Source organism: Prunus avium, chromosome 4 (assembly GCF_965620075.1).
Source record: "Prunus avium chromosome 4, drPruAviu1.hap1.1, whole genome shotgun sequence".
In the NCBI taxonomy this organism is placed as follows: Eukaryota; Viridiplantae; Streptophyta; class Magnoliopsida; order Rosales; family Rosaceae; genus Prunus; species Prunus avium.
This window is the reverse complement of record NC_142287.1, coordinates 36,612,778-36,629,064: the sequence shown is the minus strand read 5'-3', so window position 1 is coordinate 36,629,064 and position 16,287 is coordinate 36,612,778. Positions and strand designations below refer to the sequence as shown.

General features: G+C 37.5%; 2 protein-coding genes, 1 long non-coding RNA gene and 1 pseudogene across 3 annotated transcripts in view; 2 read left to right on the top strand and 2 right to left on the bottom strand.

Moving 5' to 3' along the window:
* LOC110754829 (cysteine-rich repeat secretory protein 38-like) overlaps positions 1-16,287 on the top strand; it is a 96,234-nt gene that overhangs the window by 10,372 nt on the left and 69,575 nt on the right. The gene's annotated exons all lie outside the window — the stretch shown is intronic.
* Positions 489-4,805, top strand: LOC148295336 (uncharacterized). Its single transcript, XM_088251666.1, has 5 exons — positions 489-929; positions 1,686-2,795; positions 2,913-3,085; positions 3,172-4,254; positions 4,343-4,805. The coding sequence occupies exons 1-5, from the start codon at positions 884-886 to the stop codon at positions 4,523-4,525; spliced, it is 2,595 nt and encodes an 864-aa protein (XP_088107792.1). The 5' UTR covers positions 489-883; the 3' UTR covers positions 4,526-4,805.
* Positions 5,223-6,078, bottom strand: LOC148295335 (uncharacterized). Its single transcript, XR_015835519.1, has 2 exons — positions 5,686-6,078; positions 5,223-5,599 (listed from the first exon to the last, which is right to left on the bottom strand). It is a non-coding gene; the product is annotated as an uncharacterized LOC148295335 (long non-coding RNA).
* LOC148295334 (inorganic pyrophosphatase 2 pseudogene) lies at positions 6,878-7,730 on the bottom strand (annotated as a pseudogene).

Sequence of the window (16,287 nt, the reverse complement as noted above, 5' to 3'; positions counted from 1 at the left end):
CATGAAATCGAAGCGATGAGATGCATCCACATTGATTTACTATGTGTGCAAGCAAAATGTGGTGGACTGACACGGACCAACCGTGGCTTCAGTTGTATCCATGTTTAACAGCCAGTCTCTCACACTTGCAGTACCCTCACAACCTGCATTCTATATATGAATCCGCAACACTGGATCAGACAAATCGACGTTGACTGAGTCTGACCAATCCAAAACCCTCTCTGTCTATGCATCAAAATATGAGACTTGAAATTACTGAACCATTTTCCATCTCCCTCTACTACTGAATTGAAACCCTCCTTTTTGAAATGGTGCGACAGCTTTCCTTTAAGAGCCAGGGAACAAAACCTCATCAATTTCCTCATCAATTTCCCAATAGTTGGAAGGACAAGTGACATAAAGTGTTAATGTCCTAAAGCTTTTACGCCAATATCACCTATCAAATTAACTTAAGCTGCCACATACTTCGCAAGAAAATAAAAGGCAAAACGACTCCTGTAGTCCCTGTGGTTTCCAACTTTTACCACTAAGGTCCCTGTGGTTTCAATTTCGTCACTTTTGCCACTGTGGTTTAAGAGTCCAAGCAATTCGAGGACACTTCTCAATTTCCGTCAAATCTCTTTTAGCTCTGTTAGGGCATCAGCTATTGCCGTTAGTTATTGAATAAGTGAAGGGGCATTAAGGTAAAATCCCCTCTAATTCATAGCTTTTGTGCGACAGTGGAATAACCCTTCTCATTCTTCGTACTTCAGAGAAAGAGAAGACGAAGGCTTGCATCCTCAAATAGAAATGAGGGATTTCTTTTGGGCTGTAAGGTTTAATTGAAAATTTCTCATATGTGCATAAAATTTAATCGATTGAAGGAGCTGGTTACACAACCAAAATGACGAAGAGCATAGGAGAAGGCAATGGAAGCTTGAACAAACCAGGTTAGAAAGAGCTTGATTATTTATCTTAGTTTCAATTTAATATAGGGGCTTTCAATGGTTAAAGTGTTTGTTGCCAATGCTTTGTTTTTTCGATTGTCTGTATGTGTTTTTTCTTATCCCTGATTTGTAGCCTTAGCTTAGTTTCAATTTGATATATGGGCTTTCAATGGTTAAAGTGTTTGTTGCTTTGAATGCTTTGTTTTTTCAATTGTCTATTAGTGGTGGAAAAGTAAAGACTTTAGGAAGTAAAGGGTTTTTTTTTGTTGGAATAGGAAGTAAAGGCAGTGGTCCCGTGCATGTTTTCACTACCAAAGGCTTTAGGAAGAATAGTGTACTTGTTTATTTGCATAAGAAAATAATGACAACTGATAACTTTCGGCAAGCAAAAACCAGCACAAGTGTCTCTGTCAACAACCAAACAAATTTAGATGTGGGGTTCATCACATAGCCATTTTCTCCCAAACCCCTTTTGATCACCGTCACTGTATTTGGTGGCAGAAGGAAAAAAAAAAACCCAAATTTTCTTCTTGGTTCAGCCTTGACTCATATGTTAATTTTTTTTTCCAGACAAATCAATATAAATTTTTTACATTTTGGGAAGATGTGATTTTATCTAATATAAATCGTTGGTTTTGTTAGAAAATAAAGCTTGTCATTTGATCCCATGATGAATAATATGAACCATGATATTTATTCTTATTTGGTTATGCTAAAATTTTCCACATGTTGGGCCACCCCAATTGCTTTATAATGCAGAATTTGATGATGTTCCAGATGCATTTTTTGATGAGATTTTTAATTATGAGTCACAATTGACCCAAGGATATGTAGAACAAGTGCCTAACATAGGAACTGTAGAGGTTCCTGTAGAGCTGGCTGGGAATGTCATTAATGAGGAGGGTAATGAAGAAGAAAATGGTGAAGAAGAGAGTACTGAATCAGACACTGATATTGATGGTAGAAGAAGAAGATTAGAATTTGAAGATAGTGCTGATGAATCAGATAAGGAGATTTATGAAACTGACAATGATGCTGCTCTAGATGACAACAACGAATTTGATGTAAATCTTCAGTCCAACTTTGGGAGAGTAGGAAATACTTATCTTCCTAAAGATTTTGTGGCTGCTGCTTTTGAAGAAGACAGTGATACAAACTCTGAGAAAGGACTTGACTCTCCTTATTACTCTTCGGATGAGGAAGGTGAAAGAAGAAGAAAATTTCCAGAGTTTGGTATGTCTGATTTGGATAACCCTAAATTTGAGAAGGGAATGTTATTTGGAAGCAAGGAAGTTTTGAAAAAAGCTGTGAAAAATTATGCAGTGCAAGGCAATTATCATATTAAATTCGTGAAAAATGATAAGAGGAGGATAACTGCACAATGTAAAAATTGCACGTGGAAATTGCATGCTTCTTTTATGCAGCTTGAGCAAACCCTGCAAATCAAGACATTTATTGATAAGCACATTTGTCATCGAAACCCTACTAACCCATATGTGAACTGTGTGTTCATTGCTCATAAGTACTTAGATCGTATCATGGATGAACCTGATATAAAGTGTAAGCATTTGAGGAAGGCAGTGAAGAGGGACTTAGGGTATAATGTGTCCGATAGTCAATGTGCAAGAGCTAAGAACAAGGCCAAGGAGATAATAGAAGGGACTTATAAGGAGCAATATTCAAGGTTACGAGAGTATTGTGATGAGGTTAGAGCAACTAATGTTGGAAGCACAATGAAGATAAGGGTGGAGCCTCCTCCCCATTTTCAGAGGCTTTATGTATGCCTTGATGCATGCAAAAAGGGCTTTCTTGCTGGTTGTAGACCCATCATTGGAGTAGATGGGTGCCACTTGAAGGGTCCTTTCTCGGGTAAAGCCTAGTTGTTTCAATTTTTTTTTGTTAGTAAAAAACAAAATATTTAGTTGTTTCAGTTTCTTTTCCTTCACTTTGTTAGTTGTTAACTTCAATATTTTTTTATATTTTAAGGTCAATTGTTAGCTGCAGTGGGGGTTGACGCTAATGATAACACGTATCCCATTGCATATGCTGCAGTGGAGTTGGAAACAAAAGAGACTTGGAGCTGGTTTTTGGAGTTGTTGATTGATGATCTTGGTCATGTAAGTGACCATGGTTGGATATTTATATCTGATCAACAAAAGGTGACTTCATTGTTTGTTACTTTTTATTTTGCTTCATTTTGTTTCAGTTTCTTTACAGCTTAATAACTGATTGTTTGTGATTATAGGGACTGGACAGAGCATTTGACATTGTGGTGCCTCAAGCCCAGCATAGATGGTGTGTTAGGCACATGTACGGGAACTTCAAGGATAAGTTCAAGGGCAAAGGCCTAAAGGATCTATTATGGAGTGCAGCTAGGGCATCAAATAGGTATGAATTTGAGGTTGAAATGAATAAGCTGAAAGATATGAATGGAGCTGCATATGATTGGTTGATGTCAAAAGATCTAGATAAGTGGGCTAGACATAGGTTTAGTACTGCCCCTAAATGTGACATGTTGTTAAATAACTTGTGTGAAACCTTTAATAGCTATATTTTGACTGCCCGAGATAAACCTATATTAACCATGCTAGAAATGATAAGGTGTAACATTATGAAAAGGTTTCAAATGAAGAGGGAAACAATGTCAAAACATGAGGGGGTCATTTGCCCAAAGATTCAAAAGAAGTTGGAGAAGATTAAATATATCTCAAGTAGGACTTGTATGCCAACTCAAGCTGGACCTTATGAATTTCAAGTAGGAGAGTATTTGCATGATCAACATGTGGTAAATATAGCTGAGAAGACATGCAGTTGTAGGAGATGGGATCTTAATGGTATCCCTTGCATTCATGCTGTTTCTGCTATATATCTGTATAGAAGACATCCAGAAGATTTTGTTGCCACATGTTATCACAAGGACACATATTTAAAGGCTTATGAGCCAATAATTCATCCTGTCAAAGGCTTTCACATGTGGCCAAGGTCAAACCAAACACCATTGTCACCACCACTTGTTAGAAAACAACCAGGGAGACCAAGGAGAAGTAGAAAAAAAGACCATGAGATGGAGAAGACAGCTGATGCCATAGGTGCAAATTTGAGAAGAAAAGGGACTGTTACTTGCACTAGATGTTTTCAAAAAGGCCACAATAAGAGGAATTGTAAGAATCAGCCACAAGACCCTCCACCTGGAACATATATTGATAAAAGATGGACAACTGGGTATCCTTCAAAGAAAAAGAAAGGCTCTGGTTCTCAAACTAGTGCATCTGTTTCCGAAATGAATGCAAGAGGTTCTCAAACGAATGTGCAAAGAAGAAAGCTTCCTGTAAGTTTCAGTTCATAATTTTGCAATTTCTTTTTTTCCAACTTCATGTATATTACAATGATTGCTAAACTTATTTTTTTCAATGCAGATCCGAAAACCATCTGCATCTGCCTCTGTGAATTTATCTGCATCTGCCTCTATGAATCCATCTGCATCTGCCTCTGTGAATCCATCTACTTCTGTGCATCCAACTCCAAGACAAGGTCCAAGACTATTGGGAGTTAGCAGTAGTGCTCCATGGAAACCACCTGGGAAAGCACCAAGGAAGTGAATGAAGTATAAATTTGACTATTTTGTGAAGTTGTTTTGTTATGTAATAGCATTTTGAATAGCATTTGCTAGGAGCAGTTATGACGTTTTTAGTTGCTGGAACATTTGTTATGTAATAGCCTTTTTAAGTTGTTTTGGAATTGAAAGTGACTTGTTTTGGAATTGCATGGGAGCAGCAACTAGTTAACATAAGTTTTTTAGTTGCTGGAACATTTGAAGTGTTTTAGTTGCTGGAACATTTGATATTGATGTTTAGCTGCTGTACTTCCATCACTACTTCTGATGCTTCATATTTGACATTGTTGCTGGAACATTTGAAGTTGTTTTATTGTTTGCGGGGAAGTGGTTCACCTTTCCCTGGTTTGTGTTTTATAATTTACTTTATTTCTATCATTATAACAAACTCAAAAGCATCCTTAGCCACAACACAAGTCTTGCAAAGACATTTTTATCATCCTCAGCCACAAGTCTTGCAAAGCTCAAATAAAATGAAATTTTGAATTTAGAAATCTTGGGCATACAAAGCCCTCTGCTTTATCATCTCCGCATCTTTGCCATACAACAGGCATATCCCACACTTTTTCACCTCCAACTCTGAATAGTCATCACTCAGTTCGGTGAAGTCAGCATTGACCTCAGTAACAAGTTTGTAAAACGCAGTGGGGCTTTCAGCTCCCTCTACAACTTCTTCAAAGACATTATTATACCACCACACAAACACGTTTATACTTTCAAACCCAAAAGAACTACAAGATTCAATTTACACACTACAACATTCATTTTACATAACAGATGGGAATGGTGCCAACGTTCAATTTTTTACCAACTTCATAACCACAATCATGATCAACAACACAGAAATAAATACTAGAAATCCACAAATCAACAGCAACAAATCCCTAATTCCATTTAATGAATTTACAGTAGAATCTCGCAACTTTTTGGGCTTCTGCAATTCATCTTCCAAGCAGCCATTACTGCCTTCACCTCCTCTCACTGCTTCATTCTCTCTCATTGCTTGATTGAATGTAATTGGTTCATCATCCCATATAAACCCAGCACAATAAAGTGTTCCCTGCATAGCACAATTCCAAAATGAATAACACAAAACCAGATTCACCATTTATACCCAAAAATTGACAAAAATAAATTTGCACTTACATAAGATCTAGTGCATTTCCAGAAACGTCTCCCACGAGTCCTATCTGTCTTGGAGATTCCCATTCTCATTTCGCCATTACAGAATTGACACCTTGGAGCTTGGCCAGAGTTCGACATCTCCTAACTTCCCCCAAATTCGCCTAATTCAAATGGGAAAGGCTAAGCCATCGTTTTAGGTTTATAACATGGCTCGATTGACCGTAATGCCCCTCCATGTGAGGGGCACGTGCTGATGCCCTAACAGAGCTAAAAGAGATTTGACGGAAATTGAGAAGTGTCCTCGAATTGCTTGGACTCTTAAATCACAGTGGCAAAAGTGACGAAATTGAAACCACAGGGACCTTAGTGGTAAAAGTTGGAAACCACAGGGACTACAGGAGTCGTTTTGCCAAAATAAAATGCCTTTTTAGTCCTCCCAACAATATACGCTATTTAGACACAGAAACAATTAATTAACTTAATTAAATCAAATTCACTACTAACAAATACAATTTCATGATAATAAATGTAATAATTTTGTGCTCATCAACCATATCCTCGCTAATAGTTGGTCACCAATTACCACTGTAACATATTTGGGCTTTCAATTTTGGTTTATTTAGTTATCACCAAAGTTTAGTTGGTGTCTTCTTGCGTCAAGTTGGTATGCTTGTCTCCATGCAGTTCTCTGTCTATTGTTCTCTGTTCTCACACCCAGCAGTAGTGGGATAGACGAGGGAGGAGAGGGAGAGGGAGTAAAAACCCTGAAATCTCACTTTTTTGTTTTCAATAATGGGGTGTTTTTGAGCGTTTTATGGGCTTGAGTTTTAAAAAATGGGCATACCAAACGGGTTTTTTGGACTTTGGACTTCTTCAGTTGGACTTCTTGGTTCAAACAACGACAACTGTTGGATATCAATTTGTCGATCTTGAAGTCACTCTCTCGCTCCCTCTTGCTCTCACTCTCCGTCTCTGTCTGTTCGCTTCATCATTCTCCGTGCTTTGGAAATCGATCTGTCATTAGGTGAGTCTTTTCCTTCCTCTTTCTATCTAGTTGTGCTTCTATGGGTCAATTCAGGGTTCTTCAGTTTTTGAGCTAACTTTTAATCAATTGACTTAGGGTTAGGGTTAGTGGGCTTATGATCAACCTCACTTTAAAATCCTCAAATTATGATTGAGAACTTGAATGAAAGCAAGAGAACCCCATCTAAGTTTAGCAAGATAACCCCATTTCAGTGAAGAATGTATTAACTGTGTTGAGCAAGACTGCCCCAAGCTCATCACACTCATTCCATTTGTAAATTTTTGCCTTGGTAAACAATGGATTGGCAGAAATTAAGTCCCAGATAGGAAAATCCCTCCTTGGCATTAGAAAATCTCCTTCGTCAAGCTTCAAACCTGCACAAAAATCAGGAGCTTCATCCCCAACATAGATGAACTGTTTATGTTTCTTCCCATATGCTGCAACAGAAGCTTGGATCTTTTCCATTATTAGACTCTGTAACAAAAGAAACCCCACAAACATACCAATCCAATGTAATTAAACTTGTGATTTTGATTTGGGGTACTTAAATATATGCAATTAGTTTAGTTTAATCACCTTGCACATGCTGGGAGAGCAAATGGTACAGCCATGAGAAGATGAGCGGAAATCATGGTAGAGTAAGATTCTAAGCCTGCCATGTTCATCAATAATGCATGGTTTGGTGTTGATTTATGAGAAACAATCCATTAGCCCATGATGCTTCAATATTGTGTCTATGAAAAATTCATGTGCAGCACTTAACACCCCCATATCACAGAATATAATTAGAATTTATCAGAACAATTATAGCATAATTTGTTCTGTTTTGTCAATTCATAATATGTTTGTAAGGAAAGGAAAGGAAATTACCAAAAGCATGGGCTGATTTGATTGCAGAGGCAAAGTCGAGCTGAGCTGAGCATAATAGTGTCATCTGATCCTTCCTCATTTTGTGTTTTAAGCTCTTCTGAACTATATTTGACCACACCTTCAGCCACAATTCCTCTTGCCTCATCATAAGCATGTATCTCTCTCTCACCATCGCAACCCCAAAGAGTTTGTTCCATTGGACCATTTGACAGGTCAATTTTATGTCTTTCTCTTCCATCAAGATTACTTTTTTTAAATAGCCCTTAATATGAATTAGTATATTTGATTTTGTATTTAACAAGTTGGTGGGTGCTGGTGTTGCAAGGCCTTTACTAGTGCTTGAACCCAAAGGACTACGAGGATGATTAACAACTTAGTAAGTAGACCTGGCAAACGGGTTGTATTAACGGGTTTCGGGTGTTGTTCGTGTCAACCCGTTAAGTTAACGGGTTAATACGACACGACCCGTTAAGTGAACGGGTGACAAATACTAGACCCAAACACGACCCGTTACAATTCGCGAATATCCGACATGACCCGTTAACCCGTTAAGAAAAAACCAAGAAAGAAAAGAAGAAAAAAAAAAAAAAAAAAAAAACTATCACTCTCTACCTAGCCAGCCAACACGCCTTCTCTGTCTTTTTCCCCCCAAACCCCAACCCTAATTTTTCTTCCCTCTTTCCCTCTTCATTTCAGTCTCCTCACCCCAAAACAATATATATCTCTCTCACAGATATCTTAAAACCCAACAACTACATAAATTGAGGTTGAACTTTGATCATAACTCAGAGGGCTTACTTTCTTATTATTTTCATAAGCAAGGTGGCCAATATTTTAAAACTTTTTCTTCACTTTCCAGGAATTACGGGGGCGCCAAGCAGGAAAATTGGGTTTTGTATATGGGGCAGATGTTCTCACTTGGTCAAACACTGACTTTAGTTTCTCATATGCGGTAAGGCTCGTGAGCATTTTTTGTCTGTGTATTGATTATCATGAATATACTTACAAAAGAGGGTTTCGTGGAGTGCAAAAACACATGATATTTGATTGCGGAATAGATGCAGATACCTCATCTTGATCCTTGGTGGCTAGGCTGGCGGAGTCTATTGAGTGGAGAGAAGAAGAGCAGAAGAGAATCATGACCATAAAAGAGCAGAAGAGAAGAAGAGAAGAACGAGAGGAAGAAGAAAAGGAAAAGGGGAAAGAAGAAAAAGACAAAAAGGAAAGAAGAAAAGTAAAAAAAGGAGAGAAGAAAAAGACACAGAAAGAAGAAAACTAAAGAGGAAAAGGGGAAGAATAAAAGAAAAAAATATATTTTGCAAAATTACAAAATTAACCTCCTTAACGGGTGGCTAACGGGTTAACCCGTTTTCGACCCGACACGACCCGTTAGCTTAACGGGTGGCTAACGGGTTCACCCGTTTTCAACCCGACCCATTAAGCTCAACCCAAATACTGATAATTTCGTGCGAATTCGTGTCGTGTTAACGGGTCGTGTGCAATATTGCTTATGTAATGACAGAAAAGTAAGATTTCTTATGTATTTTTCAATTATGAAATATTTGGTTCACACCAAAAGAAGAAAAGAAAATTATTTCTTAATGTTTGCTGAGGTTTTTTTGGCTTGCTGTTTGTATACATGGTTTTGAAAAAGAAAAAAAAAAGGTGTCAACTTTATGCTAATATGATATTTTTGTTATCGAAAAAGAAAAATCATTGTTATTTGGTAAGAATTTTGTAGGATTTGCTTCATATATGCCCATAGAAATTATGAAAAGTTGAGAAATTTTGTACACATCACATATATATGTTGATGAGGAGATACACTATATTTGTCTTTTGGGGTTTGACTTGTGATAATTGGGTTTTAATTATCATTTTTGAGTTGAATATATGAGTAGTTTTGGATTCTACCGTTGGAACCAACTCTTTTCTCAGTTTATCGTTGTTAGTATTTGTCAACTAACTAGAAATGAGTTTTATTTTCGAAATGGATATCTTTAATGGGGTTGGAGGGCCTTTTCTGATGCTCTTGTTTCTCTTTGGGCTGGGGCAAGATAGAGTGGCCACAACATACAATGAAGACATAGTGACAACTTCGCAGCCTTTGTTCGATGTGAAGGGATACATACCCCTGCAAATCACTAGTTGCTTGATGCGAGGGGATAGTTTTAGCCTAATTACCCGTAAATTCCTTTTCCTTTTCTTGACAGGACCCGACTCAAATTCCACTTTAGAATCCGAGCCGAACCCTATGCGTGTCCGACACCTGACGGGTGCCGGGCACAAATGACCAAATTGCCCTTCTAATTAAAAAACCCAATTATCTTCAGGTTCGACTTCTGCTGAAAATTCGACAGTCTCCCCTATAAATTGATCATTTCCCCAAAATTTTCACCTGTCAAACAAGCATATATAAATATATCCCAACGTTCAGCATGCTATGATTTACATCCAGACAATCCAACTATAATACTAGGGCAATTCATCAAAGCAATACCAATTCAGAATTTACAATGAAATGGTATAATTACAAAGAGATCCTACAAAGCATAACAGATGGATGAAGTGTGGTGGCAGCCATGTGGTGGCGGTCTGGTGCACGTCTATTGCATGGGGGCGCAAAACATTGAAAAATGTGAGTGGATCAAAAATAAAGTTTTAGAAAATAACATATGAACATCCTAACCCCTCAGTAAAAACAGTTAGAAAACTCAATTAAGTTGCATACTATACTCGTGTAGGAAACAAGCATGCATATTTATATTTATATAATAATCGCACGCTTACAAAAATCATCAACCAATTTAATTATAAAAAAGAAATAAAGATTTTCTTCCACCTAGGTTTACCCATTATACATTAGTCAATTCCTTAGTTTCCCGTCATTTCCCACATTTAACCGTCAATTTCTCATGTCACATTTGTGACACGTCCTCGCAGGTCTCGGCAACACAAAGTTGACCCGAGCCGCAATCCTCGCAGGATTCAGGGACATTTAGTCAGCCTAATCCGCATTCCTCGCTCCGCACGGTCCGGGTACCCTTAGGACTCATGGGGCAAATGTCAAGCGCGCTAACATAACCGAAGGTAACATTTATTCCGAAGGCTACATTTATAACCGAGGCAACATTCATTCCGAAGGTAACCTTGGGTACCTATGGTGGTTTTAAAACAAAACATTTTCTAAAATAATTATAAAACTACTTCTCATTCTATTCCTTAAATTCTGTTGCCATTACCCTTTGTACTTTCCAAGCCATTGTTCGGTTCATTTTTACACATGATTTTTCATGTTATTCACTTATTATTTTGAGTTAGTTCTTGACATTTTATAGCTTTTTACTTCCTTTTTGTGTTTTCTTAGATTTTACCTTGGTTGGAATGAAAATGAGCTAAAAGTGCATTATTGGTTATAAATTCTGTTTTTGTTCATTTTCGTAGGTAGACTTCTTGGCCTGGGATCAACATGCTCTGGTGCTCGGATGAGGTGAAGATCTTCATGAAACTTGTTCCAATGGATGTTAACTACAACATATCCAAATTTGAGCTCCATTGGACAATATTGCCTATCCAACCAATCCAGCATGTTACCACAGCTCTGGAAATCCGAAGTAGTCCAGCTTTTACCTCCAATGTGTCACTTGATTCTTCTTGTTACCATAACACTTGGTAACAAGAATTTACCTTAGTGAAAGAGATATTTTTTGAGGCAAATAGCATTTTTTCAAGGACAAGGCTTCATCATGGCAAAGGGGACAAGAGCAAAGGCTTTAACTAAAGCATGAGTTTTATATTATATCTATGAGCTGGAATTGATTGGCAAAAGGCACATGGGAGTGCAATCTGAAGTTGAAGAGGTTTTTGAACGTGGGTAACCAGAGCATGCTATTATTCTACACATCGGGAGCAGATTTTGGAGAGCTTGGAGCTAGGAGAAAGCCAAGGTGCAGCCAAGCAAAGTGGAGAAGAAAGCTTCCACCATTGAAGACCTTGAAGCTTTCACCATTTTCTCAAAATCTGTAAACTCTTTCTAATTTTATTTTGAGTTTGTATTTGGAATAAGTATGAGCAACTAAACTCCATAGCTAGGGCTTAGGTTGAAGCCCTAAACATGATTACCTTATTGTTTTGATGCTTGAGTGTATGAATTTCTAGATATTGTTGATGAATTCTTATTCACTAAAATAATATATCCTTGATGTATGTTCTTCTTTGATCGATCACCTTTGAAAGCATGCTTCTTGAGGTTGTTGGGATTATGTGTATCTTCATGTTTTCCTAAGCAATAAATGGATGGAGTAAGAACCATCCATGTGAATTGGTTTCTTGAATACCTAATGTAAACACCATGCTATTAGGATTCTTGTGATGTTCATATTCTCTTTGAACTTAATGGGTTTTCCTTGTAATTGAATCGAAGTACGAACCATACCTAGGTTCGGTTATGAGGAGGGCACAAGTATTGTAGCACGAACCATGCACTTTACGTATATTAGAGAGAATCAATGCGTCTTGAGCCACGACCCATGGTCTTGATTGCGAACATCTTCATTAACACGTTTAGAGTTCATCACTTGAGTATCCATGAACATGGGTAGAATTGTTTAGGGTGGATTCCGAAATCTTAGTGTTTGTTACTTGCTACTTTCACATTTTGATAACTCATCTCTGCCATTCTCATTTAAATTCAAAGTCCATTTACTTTCATGCAATAGAAATATGTCACTTGAAATAAATCAAACCCCCCCCCCCCCCCCCCAATGTGTGTGTGAGTTGTGTGTTCGACACGTGGTGTGTCTTTGTTACTGAATTTTATTTGTTTCCGTAATTGTTTTGGACTTTTGGTGCGCGTGTGTTCTTCCATTTTCTGTGCTGAATCCAACCGTATAAAGAACGTGAATTTTGGACAAACGGTTGGAAAGTTATAGGTCAAAAACTGGACAAAGGTCAAAACTGAAAAACAGAGAAAACGACTCTGTGCAAAAACGACCGGTCGCGTTTACCTGACGACCGGTCGCTCATCACATCAAAATTTGAGTTTCGACTCTGCCCAAAAACGACCGGTCGCTTTTACCTCACGACCGGTCGCCAGACACTGTTCACGCAGTATTTTAGCACTGTTCACAGGTGATACAGTGGTGATAAAATGGTGATAGAAAATGCTGTTTGTGTTTTTCTTTACTTTTCTTGTGTTGTTTCATTTCTTTTACACTTCTTTACTTATTTTTAGTTTCCATTTTGCATTTGTGCATTTGTGGTGTGTCAAGTAAGTGTTCTTTACGTACTCAAATTAGAACTTATAGGAAGCCGACAAGTTCTTCGTGGGATCGACCCCGTACTTACATAATCTATACTTCATTAGATTCGTGCACTTGCGGGTATTTTTAATTGGTTGTTTGCACATTAATTTGTGTCCTTTTAGGAATGCAACAGCCATGCTCAACTTAAATATAAACCTAATATAATAAAGATAGTCGAGATTAAACCATCATGCTTGGAAAGTGAAATTCATAATAACTCTTTCAAGATCAAATAATAAAACTTTAATTGCATCAAATCATTTATAAAACAAAAAGTCCACTCATTGAGCATCCGAGCTAGCTTGACCCTTCGAGGGTCCCTCCTGCAGGTCCGATGGAGCCCGAGTACCTATCTAAATATTTAATTAATAAAACTGCTCAACATAAATATTTAATCCAAAACCCTGACCCCCGGCTTCTAAAAATATGTGCATCAAGTTTAAGACCATTTCTATGCCCACTTAAGCATTTCCAATGATTAGAACGATCTAAAATGACCCAAGCCTTGATAAGTGATAAATTTCCCTATCGGTCAACCCGGGACCCTATGGGGTCCACGAGCTCCAATTATCAATCCGAGAGTTTCCATAGGTTTTACATATTTTAATAACCATGTCCTGCAAGTTTAGTCCAAATCGGACGGTCGGATTGCTCACGATCGCAAGATCGGACGGTTACGATTTATTAACCCTAGGGTTCGCGACTTCGGAGTATCCGGGACTCCGATTCACGATCCGTCGAATCCTATTCGATCCTAGAAATACAAAGTACAATATACGTGAGTTTGAGTTTGATCGAACCCGGAAATCGCACAATAGGAGAAATCCGTTCGAGGCTCAAACGATATCCGAATTGGAATCCGAGCACACCTACACGCTCATGTGAACCAGGAGATCATTTTAGGACAAAATGTAGCTCCACCACACTCCCCACGCGCCGCCACACGCGCTGGCAGCGCGTGGGTGGCTTGATAAATTTTCGGCGGCCGGAAAACTCCAAACTGCCGGCCAAGCTTCCTATCCTAGGTTAAGAACATCAATTGAAGCCACTTTTGTTCTTGGACCTACCCAAAAAACGACCGTAAGTGGCCGGAATTTCAACCAGAAATCCGGCCAAACTTTGGGTTACAAATCGAGGTACCTACGCTATAAATTGATCAAATCCTACCCAACCATCAGCTAGAGCTCACCATACCTCACACGTTAAATTTGGTGGCCGGAGGAGAGAGAACGACAACTGGAAAAATCTGTCAAAATTTGACGCGTTTTTTGGCGGATTCCGGCGGCTGGAGCAGTGGTCGACGGCTGGGACTGGGCGGGGTAGGGAGAGGCGGCAGTGGCTGTTCGATTTTGGCCAGTTTCGTGGCCGGCAGTGCAGCGTGGCGGTGGTTATGGATTTGATTTTAGTTTCAGCAATTTGGTGAATGACCTAATCGTTTGGTGCCTAACTCATTTGATTGATTATTGGCATGATGTTTCGTGTTGAAAGCATGTTTTGTTGCCGTCGACTGATCTAATTAGATTTCAGTGATGCACCTTTTGCATTTTTTGTGTGTGTATATAATTTAATTGGATTATCGTTTAAGTTGTTTTAAAATATTTGGTTAGCAAGGGCGAAACCAGGAATTTTTCTACGGGTGGGCTAGCTAAAGTTATTAGCTTAAAATTTAATGATTATTTTTTTTGGTACTTACAATTTCTATAGTCTTTGTAGAAATAAAAGTAAACATTAAATAATACAAACCACGTTAGTTCATAGCTCCATTAGCTAATTTTCAATAAGTTTTAACATAAACCAAATAGGGTTTAACACCATTGTGTATTAAACATCTAAGACTTTTTACCTAGATTGACCTTAGTTCCTTCATGCATTCATATCATAAATGAAAAATTATTTTATGTAAAAATATTGACTAAGTATGAAAAATGGGTTTTCGGAATAATCATTTTCAGAAGATAATTTTTGGCGGCTTTTATTCCTCACACATCAAATAAGAAAACTTGATTTTATGGGATTTTAGTATGAAGTATATATTGACTTAATGAGCCATCTTTTTTATCCTAAATCGTATTTTGCACTAAAACCGATTTTTCATATTTTGATTTGGTGGGAATTTGATTTTCTAGTATTTTTATTTGAATCCAAATGGGAGGTACTTCCTTATTTACATTGTAAAACTTAAGTAAATGGAGGAATATAAAAATAAATAAAAGTAAAATGACAAAGACATTTACTTAAATGTTGAAAGTGGAAATAAGGTAATCTGTAGGGCTAATATTGAAAATAAGTTAAATATATAAGTTTTATATTTTTTTCTTAAAAAACCACACTAAGGACTGTAGCCCTTAGTGTGGTTCCGCCCTTGTTGGTTAGGTAACACTATTATGTGCTTCATGATAGGTTAGTATTTACGTATCTATTTTTATGACATTTCCTTATCATTTTGTATAGTTAGAATGGTTTTTATGTTTTGATTTGTAAGCATCATTTTGTTTGTGTTCCATTAATCCAGTTGAGTGCTTAGTAAATCATTGGCAATTTGATTGATTATTAGGGGTATGTTTAGTTTTCACATATTCAATTATAAGCTTCCCGTCTACCAATTGGATTTTTATAAATAGTTTTTAAGCACCATAACATTTCTAGGGTGTCACACGTACACATACTGTAACATATTTAGATTTTATGTTTTGTTTATTTATTTAGCACCTGGTATCTTCTTGCTTCAAATTCAAATGACTAGCTTCTCGTGGCTTCATTATTATGCCTGTTTATTTCCATGCAGGTCTTACACTCAATTATTTCTTCATTTCCTATCACCTTTTGCACAAAAGAATAATTGGATGAATTGTCTATCCTCGGTTCAGTTTGAGTGATGAAGTGGATTAAAAGTTTTCTGATTCCCATTGCTTTCAATTCTGGATACATTGTTATCTGAAAACTCTAAAAATTTAACAACTCATTTTGGTTAAGCTATTATTTGTAGCTGGCTGTGTTTTTGCTGTGTTTTTCCATTGATACGCGTGTTTGATTGAACAACTGCAGCTCAAGTTAAATATTTTCTGTACATAAAGTAAAACCAATTGTCGTTTATTTGAGAGGCCAAATTAAAACCAATTTGTTTTGGTATCAATTTATCAAATGCCAAACTAATCCGGACTGGAAACAAGTTTTCAACAAAACCCAAATCCAATCAAGCCACATACAAACCAATAAATTTCGGATTAGTTTGGGTTGGGCTAATGGTTTATTAAAATATTAGAATAAAAATAAATTTTTGCATCACATTTTCATCGATGGACTGACGTGTCTGTGTCTGACGAATATACCTCGCAATTGCCTTGTGCTTTCTGGTTGGCCCGCATCATTAGTCTTCCAAACCAATGATAAAGAGTGAAGAAAACATGTGGTCTGGCTAATGTCAGA

Excerpts from the sequence above, each read along its gene's own strand:
- LOC148295336 (XM_088251666.1), top strand. The coding sequence starts at position 884 with ATGACGAAGAGCATAGGAGAAGGCAATGGAAGCTTGAACAAACCAG. Across the intron at positions 3,086-3,171 it reads TTATATCTGATCAACAAAAG|GGACTGGACAGAGCATTTGA; the intron begins GTGACTTCATTG and ends TTGTGATTATAG. Across the intron at positions 4,255-4,342 it reads TGCAAAGAAGAAAGCTTCCT|ATCCGAAAACCATCTGCATC; the intron begins GTAAGTTTCAGT and ends TTTTCAATGCAG.